Genomic DNA, 19,639 nt, shown 5'->3' with positions numbered 1-19,639 from the left:
TTACGGATCTGAATCGGCTCTTTAATCCAATATTTGTGTTCACTGTCCTCCACCTAATTATTATGCCGTTAGCCCAGTCCCACAAACATTAACAATGCCCCTAGCACTCCTTTACTGTCAGGACATAACAATCCAGAACTTTTGAATACTTTGGTAACCCACAACACTGAATTTTACATCTTAAATTATTTATTATGTAAGAAAAACAAGCAGAAAGTAAAAATAAATCAGCTGTGATTTCTGGGCATACGAAAAGCCTTGGTGTGCAGCAGTGGGAGCATACCAAGTCAAATCTAAGAGTCATCATTGGGACAGGGAGTTAATAAAGTTTCAACTAAGAGGGAAAGTGCCAAGTCGCCAATCTACATTCCTTGCTCATAAGCTCTGACTTGTGGAGAGACAGCTCACACATTTGTACCCCTCTGACAGCTGCTTTTCCTGAGCTCTTCAAAAGGACAAGGCCACTCATTGTCTCCAGTCAGTTGCCAAGTGCTTTGGTTGTACAAGGAATGATCACTATCTTCTGCCAAGTTAGAGTCTAGACAACAATGGTCATTTTAAAGACATCCACTAAGAGGCTTACGGCGATAGGATTTGGCCCATTTAGAAAGGGCGCCAAAAAGACGACAATTCACACAGATTTGAAATGCTTTTAATCAAATAAAAACATTATGAAAAGCAAAACCCATCTGTGAATAAATGCAGGATGTGTTTTTGTTTTTTCACAAGCTCATTTATTGGAAAAACGTTCCACCCTGTGTGTAAGGAGGTGTTTGGTCAGTGGCCTGTTTTAAGAGCGATAAAAAGTCACTATTTTGTCATTCTTTGTGGATTTGGTTTAACCATTTACCAGAGTAACCCAACAGGAAACACACTGGTCTTTTGCAAAATATAATATGTAAGATGCCAGTAATAAACTTTATTTTGTAAGTGTCTATCAAAAGAGGCCAGTGATCGAACACTTTACCCTATAAATCTTCGAAATAACATTGAACGCTTGACCTTTTATTTACATGACGAGACAAATCAGGTGAGCATTCAGTGTCTGTGGTTTCTATATCGATACTGAGGCACATTTTCAGAGCGATGTGTTCCTTTTGTCTTAACCAAAAACATAAAAAAGTTTATCAAAATGACAAAAAAAACCCTCGAAAAAAATCAAAGATGTCAAAAAATGCAAGTTAAAACAGGGATTCTAGCTTACTTTCAGAGCTACGAAAGTATACATTCCTATATACATTTTCTATACTACGTTTCCCTTAACGTTGCTTCGGTAGTAAGTCTTAAAAATATGTTAGCGTTACGGTAGTTAGCATGCTGGGGATACATCAGGATGAACGTCGGTAAGCTGCCTGCATTCTGGCAGTGACCATGCTTATTGCAAATACTTTAAAATGATGTCTCAAAAATGTATTGGTTAGCTTTAGCGCTTCTTAGCATTCGTTTAACTTATAGCCTACTGCCTGACTGGTGCTGTGTTATGCTAGCTGCTCTCTCGTCTCCCACTCAGGTTAGCTTCGGTGACTGTATTTATCTGCATAATGCTTTTTTACACACAGTTGCTCTTTCCAATAGGGAATTTCTCATGAAGAGGCAGAAATAGCAGTGAAGCTAGGGTCAAAAGTACAACTGTGTTCTTGGCTTAGCATACTGATGCATTAACTGGCAGCTGATGTATTGCAAAAGAGATGGATCTGAATTCATTCTCAACCTTTCCTTGTGTCTATGAAAACTAATCTTTGCCTACCCATGCTACATTTAGATAGAAAACACACTTAAGCAAGGCAAGCGTTAATAAATCTAAAATTAGTGATGAAAAATCCACTAATAGCCTTCTATTCTAAGATCATGGCATTTTAACTAGTCCGTTCAATTGCGTCAACATTACCTGGGGGTGTGATGCTAACTGTAAGCACTGCTCTATCTGAGGCTTGTTAGACTTTCTGATCTGATGTTTATTTTAAGACAATCAGATCAGAAGGGGCTGGATTAGTCCGAACTACATTACTGCATACTACATACACTGATTTTGTGCAGTTAAACAAATCTCTCACACATACAATTACAGTTCCAAGCTAGCTAGCATTAGCCAACAGTTTTTTCAGTCACTCTCACGTTTTGGTTTAAACTCAAACACCTAAACAGGAATATGTAAGCTCGTATTGATCACAGGATCCTGAAAAATAGTTGTTTAAATCCATTGTATAGTTTTCACACTATCGTAAAACTTTTTGATAGTGTTTGCTAATGTGGACACTGTGCTACAATAGTAACCGCTGAACATTCCATCATGGAAATACATGTAGAACACCCCCAGCGTGATGTCACTGCAGACTATCAATAGGTTGTGTTCATGTTACATCACTGCGTTCCCTTTATTTAAATTGAGCCGGGGGCAGATTAGAATTCTATGGTAGAATTTGCTGTAGACCAACTGTTTACTTGTAATTACTGGGACTATTCACGTGAAAACTAAATTGGCACAAAATTCAACATCTTCTCGGTCAACACAAATAAACAAGAGTGTAATAAATTGTGTGGAAAAGCTTCAGAAAGCAGTGTCATTATCCAACCGTAAAGCCGTGAATGTTGTCATCTGAAAGGACTTTAAGCCATGAGACCAATACGGCAACTTGACTATAGTTGAAAATGTGTGGATCATAAATTTGGATATTTCTTTCAAAAACAGTGATTTCCCCATAGAGTTCTACAGGCCCCTGCCATCCATCTGAAAATATGACATCATTAAATTGTAGAACATGAGCGCAACCTGAACTTATTCCCACTGAATAGCATGGCATAGTTCGAAACAGTATGGCACAGTTAGTACAGTTAAGTAGCCCTGATTTCCACTGCCAATGGAGCATCGTTTAAAATACTGTACACATTTTTGCTTTTGTATGGCTTTTTAATAATTCATTGGAGATCTAAGTACTTATGCACTACTAAATCACATTTATATATCAAAAATAATGTAGCCCTATGAAAATGTGTTAAAATGGAAAGAAGCAGCGCAGCTAATTAGCCTAAGGTGACCAGATGTCCCTGTTTATCCGGGACAGTTTTGAAACCTGTGTCCCCTGTCCCAGTAGATTTATCCAAAATCAGTGATTTGTCCCAGTTTTATACAAGAAATGTCTCAGGTCTCGCTATTTTTGACCAATGATCCCCGCCAACAGTAAAGGGAGCTATATTTTGTCATTTGTTTTGCCAAAATACAGTGACACAAGTGAGTCGAGAATGGACAGCATTCTTTTCACAGTTTTATTTATACCAACCATCCCAACCTGGGTGTGTTCCAGTTTGTATTTTTAAAGATCTGGTCACCCTAAATTTGCCACATGATGCTAACAGACTGATGCAATGTTGTGAATTAATTGACAAAAGAAAGAGGTTAAGCTACAAGGAGATTTAGTTTAAAGCAAAAAAAAAAAAAAAAAAAAAAAAAGGTTTATGTGAGTAAAAACTGTTCACCATATAATTTGACTGATTTAATCTTGTCAAAAGCTGAGTAACTTTTTTGGCATTTAAGTTAATCATAGCTTAGTAATATGTACAGTAAGTATAAGTATAAATATAACCATTTAAGAATACTAGGTGAAGTTACTAATGCTTTTCACTGTCTTTGTGGTTAGTGTGTTACAGACTTTTCTGGCTTTCAGTCTGTCTTTTACAGCTCCTGGCAGCAGGGACAGTGGCAGATGTGCTGATTATTAAATTACCGTAAAAAGTGTCACTTTCACTGCCATTTTTATAACTCCAATGTGTCAGAGTTCATCTGAGAATACTTTTATCTTATTACCATCCACCCAACCAAGAATTTCTCAGACACACTGTCGCAAAAAGATCATAAACTTATCTTTCTGTTTGACTTTTATTTGCAAGTCGCCAAAAATAATAATAATGTTTGATTTCCCAAGGTATTCACAACATTGCTTTTGTTTATTGAAGTTTAATTTGGAAGTCAACTGGGGAGACATTGCAGTTTCACCTTCTCTGTCATCAAAATATAACGAAGTACCAGAAAGAACCAGGATGTAAGAGGAAGTACTTAATTTCTTACAACTTACTACCAATTCTAATCATACTGGATCGATCTATACCACACCATGCACTGAAAACACAAAACTCACATTTAAGTAACATTCTGTTCTAAACTCCAGAGATGAGCCAGTTCTGTATTCTGTATTAGGCAGAATTCACAGTAAGTGTCCTTCACTGTCCTTCTCAGAGTACGTAGTCCGAGATACTTTTGACCTTAGATAAGTTTCATTGTGAACCTTCCGCCATCCCCTCCATCCCCTCCTCCCCCCATAGAAGACCGGGGTACAAAGTCAATGGTAGCAGTGTGCTTGATTTGTCCTTTACTCTGACTCCAGAAAAACATAAAGACAAAACATATGGCTACCGAGCTGAGGAAGGAGAGGAAGCCCATCGTCGTAGCGATTATAAGCGTCTTTGCGTCAAACGGATAGGGCTTGGCCATTTGAGAGGACGAGTTTGCAGTTTGTGTCATATGTGTTGGTTCTATCCAAGATTCGTCAATGAAAATTGGGATACTTCTGTTTCGAGGGACACCTTTCACAAAGAGTCCAACTGTTAGGCTGTCATTACCGGCGGTGTTACCGGCAAGACACTGGTAGGCACCACTATCATGAACTTGGGCATAGCGAACTTCCAAGGTACCGTTGGGCAACACTCGGATTCGTCCTGTAGGAGAGATGACATTCCTCTGTGATGAAATCCACGTAATGGCAGGAGCTGGATCGCCATCAGCTTTGCATGAAAATAGGACCGTAGTGCCCTCCTCGACTCTCGCCTCCTGAGGTCGTCGATCCTGGATTCTGGCCGGGCGGCAGGTAAACAGCCTCGGAAGCTCTTTTTCTGAAAAGTCTCTGAATTGCCGTTGCCTCACTGCATCCGGAGACACACACGTAGGTTGGAATCCGTCAAAGTTTAATCTCAACCTCCGGCACACCACCCAAAGTAATCGGCAATCGCACGCCAAAGGGTTCCCATCCAACCTCAGCACCTGGAGGTTCCCAACTGCCTGGAAAGCAGTCTCTTCCAAAGTGCTAAGCTGATTGGACGATACATTGAGCATGCGGAAGTTGGTCAGTCCTTTGAAGGCGCCTGGGTCTATCCGTACCAAGCTTCCCCCAGCTAGGTGTAACTCCTGAAGTCTAAGAAGATCGCCAAGTAGATTTCTTTGGATGACCGTGATGGGGTTATATGACAAGTCTAAAAAGCGCAAATAAACTAGATGCCGGAGCGCTGGGTAAGGGATCTCGCTAAGGTTGCAGTTGCTGATAACAAGAGAGGTCAAATTGAGTCCGATGAGGCTATTGCTTGCCAAACTGTCCAAAAAGGGCCAGCTGGAGATGACGAGGCTGCGAAGTCGGTGTAACCTCCGGAAAGCGTTATTGGGGATGGAGGGGATGGTGAGGCGGAGCATGCATAGACGTGTCAAGCTCGGTAGCTGGGACAGGGCCTCAGTGGGAATGGACGTCAGGTTACTGCGATCTAAATTCAACTCTACTACGTTTGTAAGTCCGAAGAATGCTCGCTGGGAGATGAAAACCAAGTCATTTTCTGTGGCTTCTAGTATTTGCAGGTTTGACATATCTTTGAAAGTGTAATCAAGAAAGACCAGTATCTCATTTTGGCTCAGGTCTAGGAAGCGTAGACTGGAGAGGCCTGAGAACACCCCGACAGGAATGATCTTAAGGCGGTTATTTTTAATCCGAAGAGTCCTGAGATTTGAAAGGCCCTGGAAAGCCTCCACTTCCATCATGGAGATTAGATTATCACTCAGGTCCAACTCTTGAAGGAGCTGTAACCCGGAGAACTGGCGCCGCCCCACAGTCTTGAGCTTATTGTAGGACAGATCCAGTCTTTTGGCATCGCTAGAAAAGCCCTCCGGCACCGAGTTCAGATGTTTGCCGGAGCAGATGACTTCTTTAGCCTCGGGGCGACATGTGCAGCGAGATGGACAGCCCCCGCCGGAGACACCCAGGCCAGCGAGAAGTATGCTCCAAGCGCCCCACCGGACCACCGACTCCACAAACATCTTTCCTCCACACTGAGAGAACAGAAACAACATTTAGAGTTAGATTTATTAGGACAAACTTTACAAATATACAACAGAGGATGCTTCCAATGTACCAAAGTATGATTATAAGAAAGAAATATACCCCTGAAATACAAGAGACACATGACGCCATTCACTTTAAGACAAACTAGGGCTCAACCATTTTGGAAATTTGTGATTTTTCTGGTCCAGGAGAATTAACATTGAGAGAAAACTGATATATGAACTGAAACAAAAACAAAAATCCATTGCATTTCTCAATATGTTTGTAGAGGTCTAAACTATAGCTTTTAGACATAATTAAACATGATTTTTCACTTGCAGAGGTAATGTATAGCTTAAATAACTGCTGTCTTTGCGATTGGCTAATTACAACCACTCAAATTGCGATTTTGATTTGATTGCAGTATATCGTGTAGTCCTAGGGTACACTTTACTCTTCGTACCTAGACGGCATGGGTTCTCGTAACATCACCTGATTAAAACTATATTCAGGATCTGCTTCTTGTGCGCATTAATACAAAAATAAAATGTCTCTTTATTAATAATGTGCTAATTTCTGTGGTGGGTGGTGTTTGTTATTGGGCGAAGCTGAACAGCTGTACTAACCGTTTATCTCTCAAAGTGCAGATTTTCATAACCAGCAGCAGTCCAGTTGTTGTCAGACCCGCCTGCACCGTCGAACTTTGGATCTGTCAGCAAAATAGCATCTTGGGAGTGCCTGCAAAATATGAAAGGAATGAAGAAATTACACAGTGACTCCACATAATAATCTTAAAACAAAATTAGCTTTAGTTCTGTATTTCCGAAGCCGTAAACAGTAACTTTGTAGAGAGCAGTGTCCCTCCCGTGCTATTGTTGATAAAGAATGATCTCAGCTGTCAACCAGGTGCTACAAAAGGTGAAATAAAAGCTTCAAAATAGTTTAAGGCTCACTGTTGCATAATAGAAAGTAAAAAGTTGAAACAAGAACATTGAAAAATCACATTCAATAAAACATATTTGAAGCCTACTGTTGGCTGGACTCAGATTTCCATACTACTTTTTTAGAGTTTGTATCACCCTCATAAAGTAAAAGCTTGTAAAATGCAATACAACGGAGACTACATATGATCTGCCTGTAAAAGAAAGTTGAGTTCAGTGTGGATACATGTTATAGCCTGAGGACCAGACATCTGCCGTGAGACTGTAAACTTACATCAAAACAGAGTTAGATCATTACTTACTTGGTATAGTACTTATATATAGTAAAATATAATAAGAATAATGTCACGTATGTTTACCAAAGTTACCTAAATATTAATATAGTTAAATTCTAAGGAAGATGTAAATAGATCTTAATGAACTGAGCATGGCAAATTACCTTATCTCATTAGCTCTGTAAATTAAAGTACATTTCATAGTCAACATTATGTAATACACGCTCTTTATGTAATGAAACTGCAACTCAGGACTGTTACTTATTTACACAGTTATAATTTTATGCTATGATATGAAATATAATTACATTGTATATAAAATAACAATACTATCAGTTAAAAAAGTAGGTTATAAATGATAAAGCCTAATTTTTTACTTACAAAAAGAAACTTGGACAAAGCTGCTGGATCAGAAATCACCACATTAAAATCTTTCTTAGACCCTTTTGAGTAAAAGTTGAACAAACAGTAGTGAGAAAATATTTAAAAGTATTTCATCTCCATCAAGCCAAATCTGCAAGTTACTTTGGCTCAGTTGTAAACTATTACATAATGTCATTATTGTGAGAGTGACTTGCTTTGAGAGTCCATCATAAATAATGCAACTTTGCTTCCAACTAAACACAACCCAGTAATCCATCTACATTTTTAAAACAGCCACACACTTAAACCGGGAAAGTAATGTAACTCACAGAAAACAAAGTGCCGTTTCATGACGAACCAAGAAAGATCCAAGTAATCCCATCAAAATCCATGGATTCCCAAACGCCCCTTAGAGGACCTCTTCCAATTCTCGTGGTCGACTGAACTGACAACCCCCAAAGCTGCACACTGTTTGCCTGTGTCCCCTCTCTCTTTGCAGATGGCTCTTATACGGGCTGCCAACGCTGACTCACAATCCAACACTTGTGCTTTCCAGTCTCCAACTCCCAGGGACCCCACGTGGACCAATATATCTCCACTAACACAACATCGGCACACTGGACGGCTACGAATGCTGGACGTGTGCCAGTCAGGATTGATCCAAAGAAGCCATATTAGCTTGTTATGTGGAGCACGCGCAGAATTATTTATTATTTAACTGCTGTCACTGGTCCGACGCGGGGAAAGCCTGGGTTATGGACAGCCGAGGTGTTGCCTTAAATAGTGCCCCAGACGATTACATGACATCATATTAGCACTAATGCTAGCCAGTAATCAAATATACGAGGAGCTATCAAATGGCAGATGCAGAATTAGATTTATATCTGATGTAATTTAATTAAGAGGCAGAAATTAGACTGGGAAAAAATCCATCCAGAACAAAATGTAACAAAGTGCAAGGATTAAAAAGAAGCTTACCTCAAACAAAGATGTAAACAAACAAGTATCACTAAGAAGCCTGATGATAAACGCATTTTAGAGTCAAATAGGGTTTCTATACAAAATTATGTAAGGATTTCTGAAATAATTATAGTTATAGAAAATGAAATCCACTTTTCAACACTAGACTGGATAGGTAAGGAGTCATGTCAAAATACAGATTATGTAAACCATGGCTACAATAGGCTAAGAATAGCACTAAAGCACAACTAAGATTTGGATAAGGTAACACTAGGGCTTAACCTGGACTGATCGGTCTAGTTGAAATAGTAACATATGGTAAAATTGAGTTTTGGGCCAAAATGTAATATGGTACGGAACACTGATAATGATAAAAAAAAAAAAAAAAAAAAAAAAAAAAAAATCCTTAGTTGAATAGTTGCAATTAGCAGAACGTAAAGACTGCAATTATACAAATCCTTCCCAAACAACAAAATATCTTCCCTTATTGTCTAAAAAAACACCACTTAGAGTTTAGACATCTATAAACATGTATTGAAATGTCTGTAATTCCTATTTTAGTTTAGCAGTTCATATTTCTTTCTAATATTAATGTGTCTGCATGTGGTTAGAATGTGCACTTTGACCAGCACTCGAGTAGATAGGACAGGCTAAAACAGTATGTCCGTTACTACGCTTTGTCTGCCAAAATTTCAATGTGAATAACAAAACAGAATAACACATAGGCCATGCTGTAATTTTTCACTGCCGAAGGACAAGCATGACAAGATTAGCCTGACTGGTACCGATGCTGGCAGTGGAGTATTGCCCGTTCTAAATTTACAAGCATCATTAAGAAGCCTAATGCTAACTAATCTAACATAATTTAAACACATTATAAAGTCAGTGGGGGTTTCTGTATAAATTTCTGTACAAATTTCTGTAATAAGTTTAGTTGTAGAGAATGGACTCCACTACTCAACTGGGTAAGTAACAAGCCCTGACAAAATGCTGATTATGTAAACCATGACTACAATAGGCTAATAATAGCACTAAAGCATAACTAAACTTTGGATAAGGGGACTCTAGGGCTTAACCTGGTCTATCTGAAATTATAATGTATGGTAAAATTGGGTTTTGGGTAATATCTATAATAAGCTACTGTGAACTACTGAAATCTGACAATGAAAACAGAATAACAGATAGATAGATAAGCTATATTGTCATTTTAACTGCCAATGGATAAGTGTGACAAGATTAGCTCGTCTGTTACCAATGTTGGCACTGCTCTGTTGCCGTTCTAAATTTATATTGAATCCAGAGAGGGAGGGTTTTGGGTAAGGGGTGGGATGTCACCCTGAGCTAGGGTCAGGGTGATATATGTAAAAGAAAAATGTAATTTGACTGGAAGGGCCTGTACCTGATGTTTCCCATGGATTTATGCAAAATGTGTCTTGCCCTAGTGCTGATATATTATAGAAGCAGCTCTTGGGGTCAAAATAAGACTCATGTGAACTGCCTGCATCTAAAGCATTTTATTGGATTGCATGGTTAGCATACTTGTTGTTATCATTACCGTGAAAGAAAAACTCTGCTCTTGCCTCTGAAATTTGTGAAAAGTGCTTTTAAACTCTTCACGATGAATAATTAGGATGTCCAGTGTAAGGTATGTGAGGAATAATTTTAAACCACTACAAACCGTTTAAAATGAACTTGTTCTGTTTTTCATGTTTTTCATGTACAGCCCCATTTAATATAGCTTTACAAAATAAATAACTAATAGAAAAAGGGAAAAAAGACTTCAGTAGCTTGCTGTTTGTAGTACATAGCTTTAGCATTTTGACTGTAGGGCTTTCCATATGCTATTGCTCACCACAAAGACCTAAACAACAACCTGTCCCAGTGGCAGAGCAGCAACCGGGAGATATGGGAGATTTCCCAGTCGGCCGGTAACCTATGTGGGCCGGTGTCGGAGCTTGTTTGATGCCAGACGGCTGTGTTCCTCTCTCGCATCTTTCCCGTTCGGCACAGACCAACTCTGCTGCGGCTCTTTGAGGAGCTGTCAGCGGCCGACCCGTCGGTGCATCATTTTTTTGAGCTTTGTTTCATCAAGTCATGTGTTAATTCCTGGACTGCTGATGGGATGCTGTATTGCAAATGCTCTCGATTTCAGAGCCCCACTACGCCCTTGGTCTGTCCCTCATGCCATGTTTTTGTGTCTGTTTTCATAGAAAGGTCCCCCTCCCCTCTTTGAGCTGCAGTGTAAACAGTGAAACCTGAGGCGTGATCGAAGCGCCACTAAATACCAGCTTTTCATCCATCCACAAAACGATGGGCTTCCCCAGAGCGGCCCGTCAAGACTGGATCTGCTCTGAGCCCTTTCATGAGAGACACAGGCTGGCAGCTGCATGCAGGCTCACAGGGGACACATGGAGAGGAGGGTCTGCTTCCAGCCCTTGGTGTCTGCAGCAGTCATCGGATTTTAAAACTACAACTGGTATTTGCATAATATTTTTAAAGCACATGTATGTGACCCCATTTAGGGATAGTCAAGTGTTCCACTTTTGACTCCCTGCATAAATTTAAATTTAATTTAAAATCTAAAAGTGCAGAAAGTCCATACATCTTTGCCAAACCTATTCTTACCATTTCAACATTCATAGTGGTTAAGGTGTAAGTAACTACTTTCTTGTCTTCTTAGAGAGTTTGTCTTCTGCACTTGTTGCCATGGTGGATGAGCAGTGGCTGACTGGCATACAGCAGGGATTGGGCCAGGTTTGACTCCTGGGCTAGACCTTCCTTCCATCTTTCTGTGAAGTTTGCATGTTTCTCCCCGTAGTGACTTTCCTCCAGGCACTCAAGGTTCCCCCATCAACCCAAAACATGCACAACAAGCAGAATCCTCCAAGTACAGTAGTCCTGACTAAGCGCAGTATGGCAGCAGCTCATTGCTGTTGACAGGTTTCCAGCGGCACTAGTTGAAGGATAGGTCAAAGGCAGAGAAGGAATTTACCTCATAAGGGACCAATAGTGTACGTTAACCATAACTTGGCCCATCATTCAGTAACACTGGGTCAGCCTGAGCAGTGAGAGACCGCAGAGAAGCGCCTGATTTCAAAATCTTTACTGGAGTCATATTGTTCACGTTTTAGGTTGAAACCAGAGTACCTCGAGGAATCTCACCCAGACCAGGGAAAAAATATCCAAACTCCACACAGAATGGCCCTGACCTGCCCAGAAATCAATCTCTGGACCTTGCAGTGATGATAGAGGGCTTGTTACTCAAACATTGTGCCGCCACTACAAATGTTCTGTTATCATCATGTTGTTAATATCAATGCTGCTAATAAACCGTGAACCATGCTCCATTCTCCTGTTGCCAAAAGAGGGCACTTACATCTAACCCAAATGTTCTCTGCCAGGTCATGAGATTGAACATTGACTTGCCAAACTGACTCAAGAGTGACTCAAACCTGATGGCAAGATCACTACAACTGCATTGTCAGAATCTGTTGGCAGTGATTCATTGCTTTAACTTACATTTCTATTGCATACTCTATTGTTTATTTCTTTATGTGACAAGACTAGAACATAAATTCCCAAAAGAAAGAATTAAGATTCACGTGTTTAAGTATGTTATAAGTGTTGACAATTAGCCACGCTGCTTTAAAATAAAATAAAACGCAAACAGCAACACACAAATACACCTATAATTTCATGTTTTTGAGTGAACTGCCTTTACCCATTGGAATGTAAACGGTAAATTCAAACATTTTAACAACCAAAATATTTTAAAAAGTAAAATAGGTACTGCAACTTATTGGCAACAAGTCCATCCTGAAAACTCTTGGAACGAAGAAATGCATCAATACTTTAATTGCTAGTGAAACTGCCATCAAATCAAGCCCTTTTTTCAGACTCGTCGCATCAGCACATATAGGTTTTCCACAGCCTAAGGTCGTGACCCTGGCTGCTCCCCTCCTCCCACCCCACACCCCCTCTCCCCCCGTACTCCATTTAAATTAGAATCCGAGCAACAACCGCACTGCGAATTGGCCCTGAGTTTGACGCCCTGATTGGCACGCTCATGGTCACATGGGTGTCCGGTTACTAGGCTAATTACTTTACAAAACTATTTTCTATTACGCACATGCACTTGTTGCTACGGCAGGCATCAAATGAACACCGGCAGGATGGAGTAAATGTGGACTAAGCGGTAGAGTGACAGCCTTTTGACAAGAGAAGATACAATTTGGCAGCATAACCAAGACGTTGCATAAGGCATAAGGTGTTACTTAAAGGTCTTATATTACACAAAATGGACTCTTGTGAGCTTTAAGCCATGTTATAATATTTTTACCTCATCAAAAGCATGCCTGGAGTTGTGTTTTGTTTCATTCACATATGGTTGTTCCACCTTGCGATGTCATGAAGTGGTAGTTTTAACAGGTTAACAGCTACACTTTACCTTTTGTTCAGTAGAATAGGGCGGAAATGATCCAAATGATTTTAGTGAAGGTGTATGGTCTTTAAAAACACAGTGGAGCACTTCCTGTATTACATGACATCACAATGTGGAACAGAGTGTTTTAAATTTGAGAGAAGAACCCAATTTAAATATATAGAGTTTGTGCGTTGAACATGTGTGAATGAAACAAAACACAACTCCAGGTATGTTTGTGATGAGGAAACATTATAACATAGATCAGATACTTTAATACGGGCCCTTTAAAGGCGTTGTCTAGTTTTCAATATCCTAAATACAGTTCATTATCTGGGATCCAGGATACACACTTACACACGCCAATACTTTACGAAAATGTGAGTCTGGCCACCGTTGAATCGCCCCGAGCCCATAAGGCAGGCAGAATTGATGAGTGACGCACTAATCTTTGAAAACTTAAATAATATTCAAGTTGTGGAGACCTTGAACTTTAGGCATCAGCGGTACAGTGGGTTTGAAGATCGCCTTCTAACTGGAGGATCACCAGTTCTTATTTAAGGGCATCATTCATTGTCTCCTTCACACACATTCTTCAGATACTGTATTGTATGCGAATGACTGGGCATCACGGTATAAGTTTGCTTTGCACTGTCTTATAAACACATCGTGGTGAATAATTAGGATACTTGGAATCCATAAGATAAGTGAGGAATAACTTTAGACATGTGGAAGAACCAAGAGAAAAAATTCAGAGGGAAACTTTGATGAGCCAAAGCATCTTGTTAATATCAAAACCAGGGTAAAAAGTACTTTTGATGGGACTAATTTGCATAAAGCGAACTTTTCAAGTGCTTGACACAGTGCACAGAGCAGACGCAGCAGTGGTTGGTCCAATCAGATAAATTAAGCTGAAGTGTTTGGCAGCTCACACTGGAACATGTCTATTACTTAACTCACTCAATTAATAATACCATTGCCTTAACAGACTTCTCTTGTCGAAATCGTAAGCCTTTAGCCAGGAATGCCAAGTTTAAGGAGGTGGTAGTATCACACTTATATGGGGTTTTAAGTGCTAACACATAACATATTCAGTTCACCATCTTACCTTTTATCACTCAGTTTTGTAGAGCTAAGCAAACAAGCAATTCCATGAGTTCAATGCAGGCCAGGTGCAACTGAGGACACGGAGGTTTCCAAATGTGTGAAAACAACTAAACATATGTGAAGAACACATCATTTAAAGAGGAGGTATTACACTTCTTTGGGGTATTAACTGCTAACACATATTTACATCACCATTTTACCCTTTATCATTTTGAAATTGATATACCAATACGGTACAGAAAGTTAAAGTGATAATGGAAAAAAATCAGAAAAATACAGCTGAAAATTTGGCAACCAATCAGAAACTACGCTCCAGTGCCGTAGCAACGTTATTATCCAGACAACAGCTACAAACTAGTGGGACCTTTATTATCCCGGGTGCAGCGGTTAACCTAAAGGCTGGTCACGGACACGCTGGGTTTTATGCAGCGTAAGAATGTCATTAATTGTGCACCATGGTAAGCTGCTAGTTCCAATCAGTGGGACAGTCTGCACAACCATTTCTGGCGTATTGTAATCTATGAAGGGTTTGCAGAGTCGCGCTAAAATCAATAAATACTGACAGAGCAGGCGGTGCACAGGGAGCTGCGGGTGGATGTCATTGGCAACATGTTAAACACAAATGCGAGGGAAACTTCACCAGAGGAGTCTTATGTGTTTACAAAGGTAACTCTTTGTGTGTCAGTGCTAATGCTATCCTCTATTAAAACGTTAAATGTAACATAACAACTAAATTAAATGTATTGAAGGAACAACTCACTTATTTTTCGTGGTAGATTATTTAAGTCATTAGGCTTCAAAATTAACATAAGCCCTGACACACAAAGACGTGCCTCCGGTGAAGTTTTCTATTCATTTGTGAAGTGTTTAACATGTTGTCAGTGACCCAAAGGATTCAGTGATTTTAGCGCAACTCGGCAAAAATTACATTACGCCGGAAATAGTTGAGCTAACAGTCCCTCTAATTGGAACTAGCCGGCTCCCGTTGTGCACAGAATCAATTGCATTCCCTCCTTTAAGCCATATGCCATTCTAATCAGGCTATAAACATGACTAAAAACTATGAACACATGACCAAGTACAAAAATGTTATATTTACACACACATCTCTACACTCCAAACCACACGAACACATCAAAAGAGAAAATCGAACAATCACATTACCTCAGAGCAAACTTGAAAAGCCTTATTCGCTTCACAAAAGGTCCATTAGGTTTTAGTTGTAGTCACAGGTTATGATTTATCTTATCTTGAGCCACCAGCAGAGTCACTCAGACCTATGTAACACGCTCACTCACACTGAACAGGTGCCTAACACTCACAGCTGTGGACCGCCGCTGCTCTTAAATTAGAGCTGCAGGTTTGAATCGTAAATACTGTGTTGACTGTATCTCCACTACGCTTCCATAAATAGTACGACTAGTCACATAAGCCGATAAATCATACGAATGGGTTAGCCTAGTTAAAAGGCGCTGTACCTGATTTGTACTGTATTAGAAATGTGGAAAATGGAACTAGTTCATTTGAAAAGGTTTGAAGTTATTCCTCACGTCACTTGATTATTCCAAGCATCCAATTATTCAAGGAGTTTATAAGCACTTTTCACATCTTTCAGAGGCCAGAGCTTTTTAACCATAACCAGATGAAAACATACAAACTACTACTACTACTTCACTATGACTGGTCGATATGGTCATCAAAAACAAATCATGATCTGTTCCTCGTGACAATCTGCTACTTTGGTGATATCATCGTATTGTGATTCAGCGCATCTCTGCTTAAAGACATTTAAAAACACTGCAACAGTCCAAACTTATCCCTCACTTTCCTAACGCATTCCTAATTGGCTAATTATAAGCGCTTTTCACAACTTTCAATTCACTTTTTACCATCACAGCTAATAGCATGGCAGCATAACTTCATGGTGCACTCATGATAAAAACACTTTAATAATTAGATGTAGACAATACACAGCAGCCTTATTAACCATTATCACTTATTTCACCCTCTAAGAGTTGATTTTACAATGGATCTATACTGACGCAAGACCAGAAAAGACTTAAATGTGCACTATGTAACTTTTCTTGTGGCGATTTACGACTGAAAAATGACTTGATTTCTTTAGAATCAACCAATAAAGCTTGAAACTCTTATTTATCTACTCTATTTTACCCATGTTTAGAATGATGATGATTGTTCTTGTTTATAAAATGTGCTGTACAAATAAACTTGGATTGGATACGAGAATTTCCTTTTGTATAAGAGCGAAACGCGATATAAATAAGTGGCTGTGGTCCCAAGTTAGAATGGTTGTTTCATGAGAATGTAAGCGGGACTGGCTGATTAAACATGAAGCTGCATGTCAATTTACACTTTTTTATACATCCTTTCCTCTGTTAATTTCCACCATCAGCCTTCGAACAGTTTATCAGTGAATGCCCCGTGATCCTGCTGCCTTCCGACACTCGTCAAAAAGCTATTTTGGTCCGGACTAAAGACAAGAGCCGGCCCAAATCCCCAATTAAAGTGACTGCCGAGTACAACAGAGCCAGGATCACCGCGGGGGGCCCTTGAATGCCTCACACTCACACCAATGAGAAGGCTGTTTTACGGGCTCCAGGCACCTGCTTCAGTCTGGGGCCCCCCTAGAGACCCCCGGCCAATAAGAAAGCGTGTGGGAACAGCTGCTTGGTGCATTGCAGGAGTTTAAAGTGTCCCAACAGGATTTGATTAGAAGGGGCCCTAACATGATCAGTATGCAAATAGACTGATATTAGGTTCGTGAGGGAAAGTGAATCAGATGGAGTCAATGTACAGTATGTTGACAATACCTGGGCAAATATTACTCAATAATTTGATTTCTAATTTGGTTTAGTTTAATGGTGTCATAGTGCAATATCAACAAAAAGTGTAGTATGTAAGCCTGATGAACTGTTTAAATGTACGATATTATGCAAAATTGACTCTTATGAGCTTTAAATCATGTTAGAGAGAGTTACCTCCTCAAAAACATAACCATAGTTGTTTTTGAGGAGGTTTGACTAACCCTATATTATTAGTCTGTCTACATCCACCTTTTTAGCCTTTATTTTTGTCAGTGGAGCTTTTGTTTTTGCCCCACAATAAGCACACAGACTCAGAAACATGCTATTTAAGGAGAGAAAGCTTCAGTTCAACTGTGTCTATTTCAAACCTATAAACACATTAAGACAGAAACTGTTTCACCCAAAGGACAAAACCCTGAGCCATAAACAAAGTAATGTAGTCTACTCCATTCAGTGTAGTGAAGAGTGCAGTGAGAGTTACATTGGAGAAACTAAACAGCCACGTCATGAGAGGACATACCAACACCGTTGCAAGAGCTCATCTAGTCCCCAGTCGGCCGTACAGCTCCATCTCAAAGACACTAACCTCCTTTGAAGAGAGTGAGGTACAGATCTGAACCAGAGAAAAGAAATTGTTTGTTAGGAAAGACAATCCTTTCTTGAACAGGAATGGGAGCCTTAGACATCATCTATCCCCATCTATAACTCCATCCTCAAAGCAAACAAAGGAAACAAAGAGAACAATCAAGGATGCCAGGTGTGAAAAGCATCTATTAAAAGTTTAATGAATATGCTTAGTATGACTCAGGGACAGTGCACACTTACTGTAGCTCAACAGATCTAGAGTACATACAGAAACTGGAGACAATAGCTGTTTACAGATTCAGTGTAGTTAGCTCCTTCCTTTAGACAGATATAAGGCAGTGTTCACCAGCAATCTGACCAGAACTGAAGAAGCGGCTTGGATGAGCAGCGAAACTTCTTCACTCCTACAACTTTTTGTCCAGTTGACATATTTTACTTTTGGCTTTTGCAATTACATGTCTTTTTCTATTTCCTTGAGACAAGTATTGAAACCATTAGGCACAAGCTCAGTACAGAAGGTCTAACATCTTCCATCGAAGTTGATAAGATTACATTTACAACTTTTACTTATTCAACCTCTAAAACTACTGCATACACTAAAGAGGGGGGTATAAATCCTAAAAATGTCTGCAGGAGTTTTAGATGTCACCCATGCATGTTTGAGTAATCTTGCGATCTCCCGGGTCCTATTTGAAACCCCTCACAGTTAGCAGTACGATTCTGTCCATGCTCCAGCACAGCAAATGTCCATAAATATACAAAAGCAAAACCAAAACAATACACTACAACTTCACAAACCTGATGCGGTGTGCAGTAGTTTCATTAGCGAGATCTTGGGGAGGGAGGACTTGTCAACAGCTGAAACTCGTTAAATATTTCAATATGTTGTTTTCAGCGAATACAACAAGCTAACATGGTGATCTAAATACGTTATGTGTGAGCAGTTAATACTCCATAGAAGTGTAATGCCGTCTCTTTAACACATCATGATTGTTTTCAGGCTTGAACATTCTCCACAATCCTCTTTGTGACCAAGCAATGCAATCTTCCTTTAACTCATGTTCACATTACACTAGATTTGCACTCTTCACAAAACAATTTACAGCCCGCGATGGAGGTCATGGAAGCCAATTTTAATTTCTCAAACAGCTGTGGGGCATTGCGTTCAAATGCTAATCTAAGAGCGCGACAAGAGAGAAGCGATTGGAAACGAGTGGTGGGCCAAATAACGTGACTTTGGATTATATTAATTGTATGCCTGGGTGATTTTGCTATTCATTCACTCCTATGTAATTCTGTGTTGGTGGAACGGTAAAACGCATGATGGGAATAAGAGCGAGAGATTGTCAGCAAAGGTCAAAACAAAAGAGACGTTTTTAATGACGACTGCAGTGTTCGTATCCGTGCAGGTAATTTATGGACAGTTTCATTTAACACATAATACAAGATGTAGTTTATACTCTGTCCTATGCAAAACTATACCCAGGTTTAGTTTGGGCAGGTGGTAATCTGGCCTGTTACTTCGGGTTTACGTACATTTTGAAAAGTCTGTTTAAACTGGACTGGGTTAGTGAGTGGCAGACTTATTTCCATCTATCCGTCTATCCCAGGGCAGCTGTGTTATAAAACGTACTTAATAAATAACTCAAAACTAAACTATAAGACCTTTCTCCTCTATCCAAAATACTGTAGATACTGTACTGAAAGCAGGACACTGAAATGGGACATAGGTTATCCAGGTTACGTAGAGGCAATGCAGCAGCGAGGAAGTTGTAAAGGTAAGATTAGAGTAGCACAAGAACTACAGGGAGAGTAAGAAATGTGCAGTCAAGATAAATTATTATTAAAAGATTTATAACAGACATAAAAATGTAAAACTGTGCCAGTGCTATAAGTCTACAAAGCTATAGTGTACAATGAGTGAGTACGACTATGGTTCTGTGCAGGGCAGCAGAGACAGAATAAAAAAGAAGGTAAAGCGATTTCAGTGTATTAAACTGTTATGTACAAGTGACAGAAGTGGTGGAAAAGAATCAAATCCAGTCACATTTGTGTTCCTCGGTTTGAATATTAAATAAATATTGTATGT

General features: G+C 39.7%; 1 protein-coding gene across 4 annotated transcripts in view; it reads right to left on the bottom strand.

The window, feature by feature from the left end:
* Positions 1–636: 636 nt before the first annotated feature.
* Positions 637–19,639, bottom strand: part of lingo4b (leucine rich repeat and Ig domain containing 4b) — a 44,486-nt gene continuing 25,483 nt past the window's right edge. The window contains exons 1-3 of one of the 4 annotated variants that reach the window (XM_055227860.1): positions 7,983–8,165; positions 6,701–6,812; positions 637–6,082 (exon numbers count right to left, since the gene is read on the bottom strand). In XM_055227860.1, the coding sequence (XP_055083835.1) occupies positions 4,259–6,070 (1,812 nt within the window). In that variant the 5' untranslated portion in view covers positions 6,071–6,082; positions 6,701–6,812; positions 7,983–8,165 and the 3' untranslated portion in view covers positions 637–4,258. Of the gene's footprint in view, positions 6,083–6,700; positions 6,813–7,982; positions 8,166–8,186; positions 8,266–15,304; positions 15,352–19,639 lie in introns of those variants that run through there. The other 3 variants (XM_033981012.2, XM_055227862.1, XM_055227861.1) reach the window with 3 other exon arrangements.

Source organism: Periophthalmus magnuspinnatus, chromosome 16, assembly GCF_009829125.3.
Source record: "Periophthalmus magnuspinnatus isolate fPerMag1 chromosome 16, fPerMag1.2.pri, whole genome shotgun sequence".
NCBI lineage: Eukaryota > Metazoa > Chordata > Actinopteri > Gobiiformes > Gobiidae > Periophthalmus > Periophthalmus magnuspinnatus.
This window is presented reverse-complemented; position numbering and strand designations above follow the sequence as displayed.